The sequence below is a fragment of the Penicillium longicatenatum genome, assembly GCF_028827895.1.
Source record: "Penicillium longicatenatum strain IBT 33135 chromosome Unknown contig_2_segment0_segment0, whole genome shotgun sequence".
NCBI classification, from domain to species: Eukaryota; Fungi; Ascomycota; class Eurotiomycetes; order Eurotiales; family Aspergillaceae; genus Penicillium; species Penicillium longicatenatum.
Window position 1 is genome coordinate 6004249 of NW_026643120.1, and position 12312 is coordinate 6016560.

General features: G+C 51.7%; 4 protein-coding genes across 4 annotated transcripts; 2 read left to right on the plus strand and 2 right to left on the minus strand.

Moving 5' to 3' along the window:
* Positions 1–1031: 1031 nt before the first annotated feature.
* Positions 1032–3006, plus strand: N7484_004753 (putative C6 transcription factor (AmyR); the record flags this gene model as incomplete). The annotated part of the gene is made up of 3 exons (XM_057115173.1): positions 1032–2002; positions 2070–2520; positions 2581–3006. 3 exons carry the CDS (start codon positions 1032–1034, stop codon positions 3004–3006), a joined length of 1848 nt encoding a protein of 615 aa, XP_056975313.1.
* A 451-nt stretch (positions 3007–3457) lies between these two features.
* On the minus strand, positions 3458–7318 carry N7484_004754 (uncharacterized protein; the record flags this gene model as incomplete). The annotated part of the gene is made up of 1 exon (XM_057115174.1): positions 3458–7318. One exon carries the CDS (start codon positions 7316–7318, stop codon positions 3458–3460), a length of 3861 nt encoding a protein of 1286 aa, XP_056975314.1.
* A 1266-nt stretch (positions 7319–8584) lies between these two features.
* On the plus strand, positions 8585–9640 carry N7484_004755 (3-demethylubiquinone-9 3-methyltransferase; the record flags this gene model as incomplete). The annotated part of the gene is made up of 1 exon (XM_057115175.1): positions 8585–9640. One exon carries the CDS (start codon positions 8585–8587, stop codon positions 9638–9640), a length of 1056 nt encoding a protein of 351 aa, XP_056975315.1.
* Positions 9641–9927: 287 nt separating this feature from the next.
* Positions 9928–11846, minus strand: N7484_004756 (arylsulfatase; the record flags this gene model as incomplete). The annotated part of the gene is made up of 2 exons (XM_057115176.1): positions 9928–11629; positions 11689–11846. The coding sequence occupies 2 exons, from the start codon at positions 11844–11846 to the stop codon at positions 9928–9930; spliced, it is 1860 nt and encodes a 619-aa protein (XP_056975316.1).
* Between the last annotated feature and the right edge of the window lie 466 nt (positions 11847–12312).

The following is a 12312-nucleotide window of genomic DNA, read 5'->3' on the forward strand; positions in this document are numbered from 1 at the left end:
GAAACCAACAAAATCGCCAGAATCTCGGGGAGTTCCTGACCAGCTCCCCAGAGGCGGTAGTATCCGACAGTCCGGTCCCACAGGCTACAAACATTGGCGAGGCCATTACGGAGCAGCACTAGCTCATCGATGGGACAAAAAGTGGGAAGAGGGCAGCGCCTATGAGCGCACGGTATTCGGCTTCCCGAGCAAACTCCGCCAACAATCTCGGCATCCCCCAACCACAGCAATCCCAGCTTCAACGCCTCGACGAGGGGGTCCAACTCCCTGATTGGATCGGCTATGGTGGTCAACCTGGGGACCCCGTTTCTTTCCCTTGCAGATATGCGGAGACGGGCTAGGCGTGGTTTAGCGGGCCGCGCTAGCAGGGTAAGACCAGAAAATCGCGCATTGGTCTCTCCCTCGTCATTTCATGAGGGGTTGTGGCTCTCATTGCTGACAGGGAAGCATTATCCAAACCTTCTAGAACGACGAGATGGCTTACGTCGGCTTGGCTTGGCGGTGATCGGGACGAGGGGACTTCGCTTAGAGGACGCCCCTGCAGGAGAAGAGATTGTAATCTTCCGGATTGGGGGGCTACCAAGGTTCTAGTGGAAGTTTCCATTTGCTTCTAAGGTTTGAAAGGCTGTATTGTATGGGGATTGGAGCGTATTGTGGGCTTGGATGTGGGTTTTTAGCGTAAACTTAACAATCTACCTGTGTTGATCATGGATCCAATCCTAGTAGCAAAGCCCTGGAATCATACTTCAGGGCCACAGGCTGTATGAAAGGTCTCGGTGTCAATATCGGGCAAGAAGCGGATCCCTGGATAACCTCATCACACCATATAACGAAACTATATTAGGCGTGCATGGGCCTTTTGCGGGGTTGAATGTTGTTGCGCCCCGCGCTTCCCCAGATGCAGTATGTTGACGTTAATTAACTTGCATTATTAAAGTATGATTTCCCCGGATGTTCAGCGCCCTTTGAACCAAGACTATGCCCAGTGGATTACCCTAACTATTCTCCAAGCTTGTATCGCATAGCTAAACATGGACTTCGTGGGCCCATCCAAAGCCCCCTCGACCAAACAAGCCTGCGACAACTGTCGCCGGCGTAAAATAAAATGCTCCCGCGATTTGCCCTGTGACAAATGCCAGCGCTTACTGCTATCATGCTCATACAGTGACGTGCTCCGTCGCAAGGGCCCCAAATTCCGAACTCTCTACCCCCTCGCGCCGATCCACCCCATCCCCGCACGAGGCGAAACCGCAACTCCAGACCAGCTCTACAGCGCAGATGGATTTGGCGATCAATCAGGCTTCAGGATAAGCTCTCCTACCTCACCTGCTTTCGGGATCAACGATGCACCATACAGTTATGATCTCTCCGACTCATTCTCACAACTCCCGCCGCCGGAGCTGGGCTCCTCGCCCGACAGCACGGATATCAATACCGTTGATTCCTCCGCATACGGCCCTATAATCCCACCACAGATAGCGCGATTATCACCACAGATACTGCTCGCGCATGTGAACGTTTACTTGAAATACCTTTTCCCCATTATGCCCGTCGTGCGGGGTGATCAAATTCGACGCGATAGTCAGCAGCCTGAGCGGTTATTACCGCAGAGATATGCCTTCCTGGCTGCGTTGTGTGCTGCAACGCATATCCAGCTCAAGCTTGATGGTGCGAATCCCATTCAAGACCCGGCCAGGATGCAGACATTGGGTGATGGGGATGTGCTCGTTTCTGGAGAGAAATTGTTAGAGGAAGCTGTGCGAGCTCGAAGGGAATGCGATATTGTGGAGGATATCAGTATTGAGAATCTGCTGACAAGCTTCTTCTTGTTTGCATCTTATGGGAATCTGGATAAGCAGACTCATGCGTGGTTCTATCTTTGTCAAGCTACCTCCATGGCTTTCACGTTGGGGTTACATCGGGAATCTAGTTATGCGGATTTTCAGGTTGAGGAGGCCGAGGAGAGGAGGCGGGTATTTTGGCTACTTTTTATTACAGAACGGTAAGCTCCTGAAGACTCCAGCTGATATATCCCCTTTTCTTGTTTTGTTTTGCTAACTCTTATCAAGAGGATACGCCCTCCAACAATCCAAACCAGTCATGCTCCGCAGCTCAATCCACAAACCACAAGTCCTCTGCTCCGAAGACCCGATCTTAGCCTACGGCTTCATAAACCTAATCAACATCTTCGAGAAACTAACCGCAAATCTCTACGACTGGGTTTCCGCGGGTGGAGGCGAAGGACTTGTTGAGCAGGCACCCACATCAGTCATTCAATCCAGTCTATGCAAGCCGATAACACTGGACGGTGTCCTCGAAATCCAACAGGTTGATATCCTCATCACGCAACAATGGCTTCAAGCTATGATGTGGAAACTGTCTATGAGTCATGCGACACAACCCGGCTCAAAAGACGAATCGGTCTTACCGTTTCATTTACCCGTGTTGGTTGGCAAAGCTGTGATGAGTGTGATTGGCACTGCGTCACAGGGCGCGGTGGATGCCCATGGAATTGGAATGGTATGAGGATATCCCATTTCGTCCACTTCGTTGGTGTCAAACTAATATGATCTGATTTAGGAACAAAAATTATTCGACATGGGCGTCTGCGTCACAGATGTAGCCCGTTCCCTCGGCTCAAAAGCTGTCCACAGATTAGCCGAATCAACCGTTGATCCCCGTGAACTGCTCTGGGGAATCCTGCATACTCTCTCACAAATCCGAGGATCCCCGTCTTACCTTTTTGCTCCGTTGTTGGAACGGTGCAAAACTGTCATCGGACTCGATGGCTCGATTAACATGGGGAATTTTTTGCCTACGCTCGGTGAGCCGGGTCAGCGATCTTGGGCTGATGAGCCGGGTTGGAATTTACTGGCTTCTATGGATCGCGGCGTGGATGAGATTCTGGGGGATGGTGAGAATCCGGATCATGGGAATGGACATGGGAACGGTCATGGACTATTAGGTGACTTAGGTCTGGGTCGACAAGGTGGACTTAGATTTTGAGAGCGCTGTGTCTGTGGTCCATGAGATGCCAGGTGCTTGCATATGCATGTCTTTTTCTGCGTTGAATGTCTTATGATACCATGGAGCTTTATAGACTGTTTGCTTTATCTTTGTATATACAGGCGTACGATTAGGTGGATTCGAGGTCGATTAGTGAGACCAATATTGAATATAGATTTGTTATCATACAACCACTACGCAGCATGACGTCGAAAAATGGAAGACCAAAACTTAGACTGGATGTTAACTTTCCAGTCCAATCCTGTCCATCAAGGGCTCTTTATAATGTGAAATCATGAGGGTTTGATTTGTCTAAAAAGCCTTCTGTACAGTACGACACGACCACACGAGAATAATGTAACAAACCGGTTCATAATCTATATACTCCAAATCTATATATGTTTGACCTTAAGCAACCAAACATGATCATAATTAAATACACAAAAGAATATCAAATAGGTTCATCCCTTGGCTCCACCAGAACCTCATTGACGGAGACATGTTCCGGCTGAGTAAGAGCATGAACAATAGAATTGGCCACGTCGGAAGGATCAAGAATCTTCGCACCAGACGGCTCACCATACTTCTTAACCGCCTCTGCATCAGTGGACATATTCAGCAACGGAGTCGATGTGTTACCGGGCTGGATACTTGTAACCCTTAACCCAGCTCCAGCAGTCTCGAGACGCAAAGCTTGGAGGGTAGCCTCGACGAAGAACTTGCTGGCAGAGTATACGCCCAGACCGGGGAAGACCTTGCGACCTGCATCAGAAGAGATAGCCACAATGTGGCCCTTGCCGCGGGAAAGCATGCTGGGGACTGAGGATGAGAGTGAGTTCAGCAGGCCCTTGCAGTTGACGTCTACGGTACGTTCCCATTCATCTGTTTTGGTGTTTGCCATCATGGTGAAGTACATGACACCGGCGCAGGCGACGAGGATGTCAATTTCACCTAGCTCGTCGCGAGCGGCTTGGAAGAGGGCCTCGGTTTCTGTCTTATTGGTCACGTCTGTTGAACGGATGATGCATTTCACGCCAAAGGATTCGACGTTGCGCTTGACTGATTCCAGGGCATCTAGTCGTCGGGCGCCGAGTGCAACAGCACATCCTTGTTTGGCGAGTGCGGCTGCTACTGCAGCGCCAATGCCTGACGAAGCACCTGTGACAACTGCGACCTGTCCACTGAGAGGGCCGCGGACAACTTGCCGGGGGGCAAGTGAGCGGCCAAGAGCTTGACGGCGGGATGGAGGCTTAGGCAGCCAGCCACGAGCGAACCAGTGGCGGGCATAAGTTTCGAGCAGGAGGGGGTCCACCTTGGGTCTTTCGACAGCCTTGCGGAACGGTCTAGTCATGGCATTATCCAAGACCACGATTCCGCGAAGGAACTCCACGGTGGGCATACCGCTGCGAAGAATATCGACAGTGAATGCACCATCTCCACCCTTGGTCGAACCACGCTTATCCGTCCATAGAGCTACCCATTCGTCCCAGGGAAGTAGTTGAGTGGGGTAACCAAGCTCCGCCAGATACTCAAAGACAGTGCGAGTATTGATCGGAGCAGGATCGCCCAAGTGATAGACCGTCTGCTCGGGTTGGTTCTCAACTTTCTGTGTCTGCGTGGCTAGATGAACGATGGACTGACTGACAAAGTCCACAGGAGTCATCTCCGCCCGCCAGCCATCAACGTCTGGTGCATACCCCAGACGGATGGACTCTACCATCAATGCAGTGAGCAGATCCCACGCATTTGCGGAACCTGTCAGACTGTGCCCACTGATAGTTCCGCATCGGTGGATTTTGACTGGCATTCCGCGTTGACTAGCTTTGAGAGCGAGTTGCTCAGCAACCCACTTGGTCTGGCCGTAGCCGTCCAGCAGCTTCGTGGGCACATCCGCAATATCCAGCATGGTATCCTCAGTCCAGCCGCGCCCGCCAGTAGGAGAGGGGGGCAAAACACCGTTCGTCGAGACATACTGGACTGTGGCACCACCCTTAGAGGCCAAACGGAGAATCTCTCTTGTTCCACCAACGTTGGCGTCACGGAGTGCAGCGTACGGGTAGACCAGATTGACGGTAGCCGCAGCGTGCACAATGACTTGGACTCGAGAGGCAAGGTCGTCAAAAGTTTCGCGCGACAACCCGAAACGAGGTCTGGAAAGATTTCCAGGGAGAACTTCCACACGCTCCATGATGGTGTCACGCCACAGTCCGAGGTCCAGAAGGTTGCGACGGATACGAGCAACACCGCCAGCCTGATCATCATCTTCCGGATCACTGAATCGGACCAGACAGATAATCTGTGCCGTAGTGTTCTCAAGAAGGTCACTTAGTAGGAAGGCACCCAAGAATCCAGTCACACCGGTCAAAAGAACAGTCTCCGCAGAGGCAATAGAAGTCATGGTGGTGTTGGGCAGAGGTTTAATATCGTCGTTCAAAGTGGAGTCGGCCAACAGAACAGCTGGAAGATCAGCTTGGACGGCTGCAGTGTGTCCATCGCGGATGGCGCGCACTGTATCCAGATGACCGGAGAGTGTTACGTTCTCTGCGAGACGTGGAATGGGCACACGGAAGCCAAACTGTTTGGACACTCTGGATGCCAAGTCCGCGAGGGACAAGGAGTGGCCACCCAGATCAAAGAAGTTATCTTCGGGCTTTAGGAGAGCCTTTGAGGTCTTGAGGACATTGGCCCAGATAACAGCAATATCTTTGATGCCAATGGGGTCCTTATCCACCGACTGCTCGCTGCTCACAGGGCTAGCACTGCGCGGTGGGGGAAGGCTTTTGAGATCGACCTTACCAGAGACCTCACTAGTAGGGAGCTCTTTCAAGACCACCCATTGTGCAGGGATCATGTAGTGAGCGAGATGCTCCTCCAGCACACGGCGCGCGGCCGGGCTATGACCAGCTTCGTTTACATCAACTGCCGGACGATCTCCCGCTTCATCATCTGTCACAACGTATGCGACCAGCTGTCGCTCCAGACCATCTCCGTGAGCAACGACGGCACATTGGCTCACAGCCAAATAATTGCAAATATCACTCTCCACCTTTGCAGGCACAACAGAGTATCCGCGAAGTTTGATCATGGCTCCCACTCGACCGGTTATCTCCAGAAGTCCCGAAGGCAGCTGTCGAGCCAAATCGCCAGTTCGGTACATCCGAGCACCAGGGGTGGCATCAAACTTATCTTGGGTGAACGCCTTGGCTGTTGTCTCTGGAAGATTTAGGTATTCTCGGGCGAGGAGATCTCCACCGATAAACAGTTCTCCAGCAGTGCCAACCTCCACCCGCTCACCACTCTCGCTCAAAATATACATGTGCTCTGGGTCAAGAGGAGGACCGACAGGGCAGTAGATAGAGTCATCAATCATATCCCGAATATCTCCGCATGCGATTTCGTGCGTCTCGCATGCACTATAGCAGTTCAATAATCGTGTGTCGGGCAAAGAGCTGATCGTCCGACGGGCCAGATCCATGGTCACCACCTCGCCATTTAGCCATAGTGTTCGTAGTTCGGGCAAACGTGTCGCAATGCGACCGGCAGAATAGCGAGCAAGCACAGTAGCAAGCAATGTTGGGGTCATCAAGGTTTCGGTAATGCGCTTAGAGGCAAGGAGATCCACCAGAGCTGCAGGATCATAACTGACTTCGTCGGGAACTGTCACGACAGTCGCACCACGCAACAGCGGGCGCAGCATCTCCCAAATGAAAAATACATTGCAAGCTACCCGGTCGCCCGGTTGCAAATCCTGAACTCCAAATCTCAGGTTATATGAGAGCACGGGCGCTCTGTGGGGGTTGGCAATTCCCTTGGGCTTGCCTGTGGTGCCGGAAGAGTAAGAAACAAAAGCCAGACGGTCCAGATCATCATCCACTGGTAGTGGTGCGGCCTCTTTCGTATATCCGTTCACTTCGGCTGTGGGCTCGTCCAATGCGATCACCGGGCATTGTGCTTTTACTCGGGGGGCCTCCACTTGGTGGGTAATGACAACGGCGGGGCAGGCGTCCTCGATAACGTCGGCTAACAGCCCCGCGGGGTACGCGAGCTCCAAAACAAGAAATGCACCACCCGCACGAAGCGCTGCCAAACAGGCAATCACGTAGTGGGCGCTGCGAGGAAGTAACACTCCAACCAACGAATCACGGCTGACGCCATACAGTCGGAGTCGAGTGGCCAGCGCATCGACTTCTTGGTCGAGCTCGGCGTATGTGTATGTGGTGGTCCCGTCTTCCAGCGCAATGCCATTGGGAGTCGCCTCCACTTGTTTCTTGAAGAGGGTAGGGAGATCTTTGGTTGTATCGATGAAAGACATTTTGTGATTCTTTCAGGTGGAATTGCGGGGATAACGAGGGGCAAGGAGAAAACCGGAACAGCTTCTCATGGAAAGGAACGTAACGTTATCGTCGAATTCGGTTATGGTTCTAGACGGACTCAAGGTACGGTCATCGAGGGACCTTAGGACGTGTTCGTGACAAGTTGCAATAGCAAACAGAGCTTGACAAGAAGGAGATTGGTAGCTCCCACTTATAGCTTTGGAAGCTGGACCCATTCTAATTAATTCCATCCCACTATTTCTGTTGAGATGGAGAGACATGATGCTGGCATGGGCCCCAAGCCTCGCCGCTAACTGGATGTTGTCTAGTGGGTTGAATCTTTGGAAATCTATAGAGTTCGAGTCCCTCAGGGCCAATGAGTTCCCCGGGTCACTCCCATCCGGAGCTATGGCGAGCCGCGATTCGACCAGGGTCAGAGTTTGCTGTCCAAGATCTGACTGGCCATGACGATGATGATAACCTTGAAACGCCCGAAGCAAGACTTGAGTAAAACAGGAAAGATATCTCGTGTCCTTGTTCACAAAGGCCCAAGAGTATGCGTGGATCCAGTCGATTCCCCACTTGATCCCTTTCACATGTGAAAGTCCAATTTCCCAACAATTTCCTTGTCACATGTCAGTCTGCAGGAACTGATGTAAGCAGTGAGATTACAGTAGTCAAATAAGTAGTAAACTACGTATATTTATTCTCGATGAAGCAATTACTGTGACTAGAATAGTTGTAGAAAGGCTGCTGTGAAGGGGAAAGATTAGAAAGGAGGGATGGACTGCGACTTAATTCCACGTCAAAACATCAAGAATAGAACAGAACATTCATGCGAAGATTCCCAATGTTGCCAGACATGAACAAATTCCAACTGTACACTCCTGGATTTGAAAAATTTGGATATTACTTATTAGGACCTTGGAAACATCGACTGCCCTGAAAGCTACAGGATCTTAACACTTGGGAGCTCTAGTATCTTGGCATGTTTGGGTTGTTTGTTCCAGAGATTCTGCGATCGGGGATAGCTTCAACTTTCTTGCTCCCCACGGACGATCCGGAGCCCCGGATAATGCGTGGATCTTGGTGTGTATTATCCCGTCTCGTCCAACTTTGCGCTATTAAATCCCTCAGAATCATCCTCTAACTAAGCACCAGATCACCGACGTCACAGAAACCTACTAAAGCTCAGCAGAGCAGGCCTTGCTGAGACTATTGCGCCAACCCTTACCATATCAGAAGACCGATTCCTTCTCTTTACCATGGCATCGATCCGCCCTCGCTCCCTACCTTTCCGGGCCCTGTGTACACCCAGGACAACCTCAAGGTCCTGCCGACTCCCGATCCCTCGATCTTCAACCGCACCCCAAAAACAACAATTCATCCGCAACCACTCCACATCCTCCGTCTCCGCAGATGAAGTCTCCCATTTCTCCAGTCTCGCCAGCGAATGGTGGGACCCGATGGGCCACTCTAGAGTCCTACACCTGATGAACCCCCTCCGCCACGAGTTCATCGCCTCATGTCTTGCAGAAGGACCCCCACCCTCCGATACCCATGCACCCGGCAGCAATCCCGCAAATCTGCACTACCTTGACATCGGCTGCGGAGGTGGTATTTTCGCCGAGTCACTGGCTCGTACTATCCCCCTCGATCCTTCCGCAACAGCACCAACACCCACCCGCGCCGCATCAATGACAGCCATCGACCCCACAACGGCCCTGATTCAGATCGCGAAGAACCATGCCCGGAAGGATCCAACTGTGGACTCGCATTTGCGTAGCGGGAAGTTCCGCTACCTGAATACTACTCTGGAAGACGTGCTTGCTTCCAAATCTGAATCTGTCTCTGGATCCACGTCTGCATCATCCGTCACACACCCGCAGTTTGATGTCGTTTCACTGTTCGAGGTCATTGAGCATATTGATTTTAAGACTACGACTCCTGAGGCATTCCTTGCTAATTGTCTTCGTGCGGTCAAGCCTGGCGGGTGGTTGGTTGGATCTACTATCGCGAGGACGTTTCCGTCTTTTATTTTGAATCAGGTTATTGCTGAGGCGCCTTGGCCGATTGGTGTTGTGCCTCGTGGTACGCATGAGTGGAATAAATTTGTGAACCCGAATGAGTTGCATGCTTGGTCGCAGGAGGCGTTGATGCGTGCTGCTGATACGGCTGTGACTCGTGCGGGCGCTGCGGCTTTGGAGGGTACAATGTGGAAGTGTGTAGGTACTATCTATGTGCCTGGGCTGGGATGGAAGATTGTTCCTGGATCTGAGGATTGGGGGAATTATTTCTGGGCTATTAAGAGGGGTGTTTAGTGCATTCCTGAGGACTTTGTACTATATAGAGCTTGTATACTACATAAAATATAGATTTGATTTGTTAATTTTCTTGTGCATCTGAGATGCTGGACCTATAGATTTCCTGGGCTCCAAGGTTGTTTCATGTTGAAAGGAATCCTTGGAAGAGATCAGGGCTGACACTGATTTTGGAAATTGTGCTATGGCATCGAATGAACAATGTGAATTCTATTTTCATTGATTCGTAATAACAACATGAACAGATGACTTGTTTTATTTTAATCCCCTACCTAGGTCAGGGTCTTCTACCACTGCTGAATAGTCCGCTGAAAACGAGGAGGTTCGCGAGTAAACTTCTCAGGTGTGTCCCTCGCACCATCTTTCCAGTAATCAAATTCCATCCAAGCATTCTCCGGCATCTGTGCCTCAGTTGCCTCCAGGAAAGCACCCAGATCAGGACACAGAGGGATAACACCAGTCTCAAGAACATATTGATCCCAAAGCTTCAGAAGTGTCTTCATTTTCTCCGGCTCCTGATCCGCTAGATCGTGAATCTCACCAGGGTCCTCGGCGAGATTGTACAACTGCCACTTCTCGGGTCCCTTAGGCTTGGGGATGAAGACAATCTTCCAGTCGGCGCAGCGGAGTGCAGCCCGACCACAGGTCTCCCAGCCTTGAATAAAGTCTTTCGGGTGGATGCGCTCTTCTTGACCGGTAGCCCAAGGTTTCCAGCTGCGGCCACGCATCGAAACTACTTCGCGACCTTGATATGTTGGTGCGGGGTGCTTGACGCCGGCCATATCCAGGATTGAGGGTGCGAGGTCCATGACTGTGGAGAATTGATCGGTGATACCGCCCTTGGCAGCGGTTGCGTCGCCGGGCTTGAGATTGATGTTCTTAGGAAACCGGCAGGTGAAGGGAACTCGTACTCCACCTTCGGTTGTGTAGGCTTTGTAGAGGCGAGAGGGGGCGGTGGAGGCCTGCGCCCAGCGCGGACCGTACCAGATGAATGAGTTTCCAGCACCTAGGTTTTCGAGGCTGTTGTCATAGTACTTCTGTAGGTGGGGCATAACACCGTTTTGCACCATGGGGTAGGCCTCATAGGCGGCCCCCTCTGCCCCATTGTCAGACATGAAGCAGACGAATGTGTTGTCCAGCTCATCAATCGAGCGCAGGTATTCGACCACCTTTCCCACGTTGGTATCGATACACTCTACCATTCCGGCGAATACTTCCATCGATACGCAGGACTTCTTCTTCTCTTCGTCAGTGTATTCATCCCATTCTTTGATCTCATCGGCAACGACGGGGTGTGCCTCTACATCCTCGCGGACCATACCCAACTCTTTCAGGCGTTGCAGGCGCTTTTGGCGTAGGGCTTCAGGACCCTCATCATAGACTCCACGGTAGTGGTCGATGTACTCGCGCGGTGCCTGAAGTGGCCAATGGGGGGCTGTGAAGGGCAAGTAACCAAAGAACGGGCGATCTCCATTTCCGTCTGGTCCAGCACTGCCACCGGATTCCTTCCACTCGCGCAAATAATCAATCATCTTGTCCCCGTAGCCGTCTGACGAGTACCAGTCATCCGGAAGGTTGCGCACATACTCGCCGTCCTCGCTGTGCAACGCGATATAGCTAGCCTCGATGAAAGTGGGAATATCGTCATTGTCGCGCAGTTGGGGCTCATATGCATAGTGGTTGGAGCAAGCAGGAAGGTGGGCGAATGAGCGAACAAAACCACGCTTGTGAGGGGAGCGCTCGGGAGTGAGGCCTAGATGCCACTTGCCCGATAACATGGTGTGGTACCCCGCATCACGCAAGACCTCGGGAAGCGCGACCACGCGCTCATTCAGGTACCCCTCATATCCAGGCATACCACGCTGCGGAGCTGTGCTCATCGAAGAGCCCTTGGGGCCATTCTGTCCGGAGATGTTGGTCCATTCAATCAAGTTACCCAGACCTGCGATGTGGTGATCTGTGCCGGTCATAATCATGGCCCGAGTGGGACTAGTTTAGAGAATGAGGTTAGTTGGGGGTTTGATCATGATCGGTATCTATAGACTTACGAGCATGCTGCCGCCGCATGGAAATCAGTAAACCGCAGCCCCTCCTCTGCGATCTTGTCAATGTGAGGGGTACGGATCTCGCCACCAAAACAGCCCACATCGGAGAAACCAAGATCATCGGCGACAATCACCATAAAATTGGGGCGTTTCGTCGTCATTGTCAATTAGTGCAGTCAATGAAAGTAGAAGTGAGAAACAAGGCCGGGGTATTTGGAGAAAAAGAAAGTGAGGGGGTTAGCTGCACGAGACTCTTAATTCTTATAATCGGCGGTACAGCTAATCCCTGCTGCATTGCATGCTGCACTGCGCCATGACGGTGCCGCATTTCGTGCTCGGCAGCTATCAATCGCCAGTCGGCCATCGGCTGGTGCTGGAGTGGATCCATGTTTACAGTATGGACTTGAATCCCCACTTGTACTTTCAGCCACAGTTCCTTAGTCATCCGGAACTCGGAGTTGATTCCCATTTTCCCATGCGTCCGTGCGTTGATTGATCAAAGATAACCAGGATCTCAATCAAGGAAATACGCTCTTTCAATCGAATGAAGCATGTTAGTGTTAAATAGTGCCCCGGATAAGTCATCTAGCGCTGATCGTTCAATGAGCTCTCAAAATTGCAGTCTCG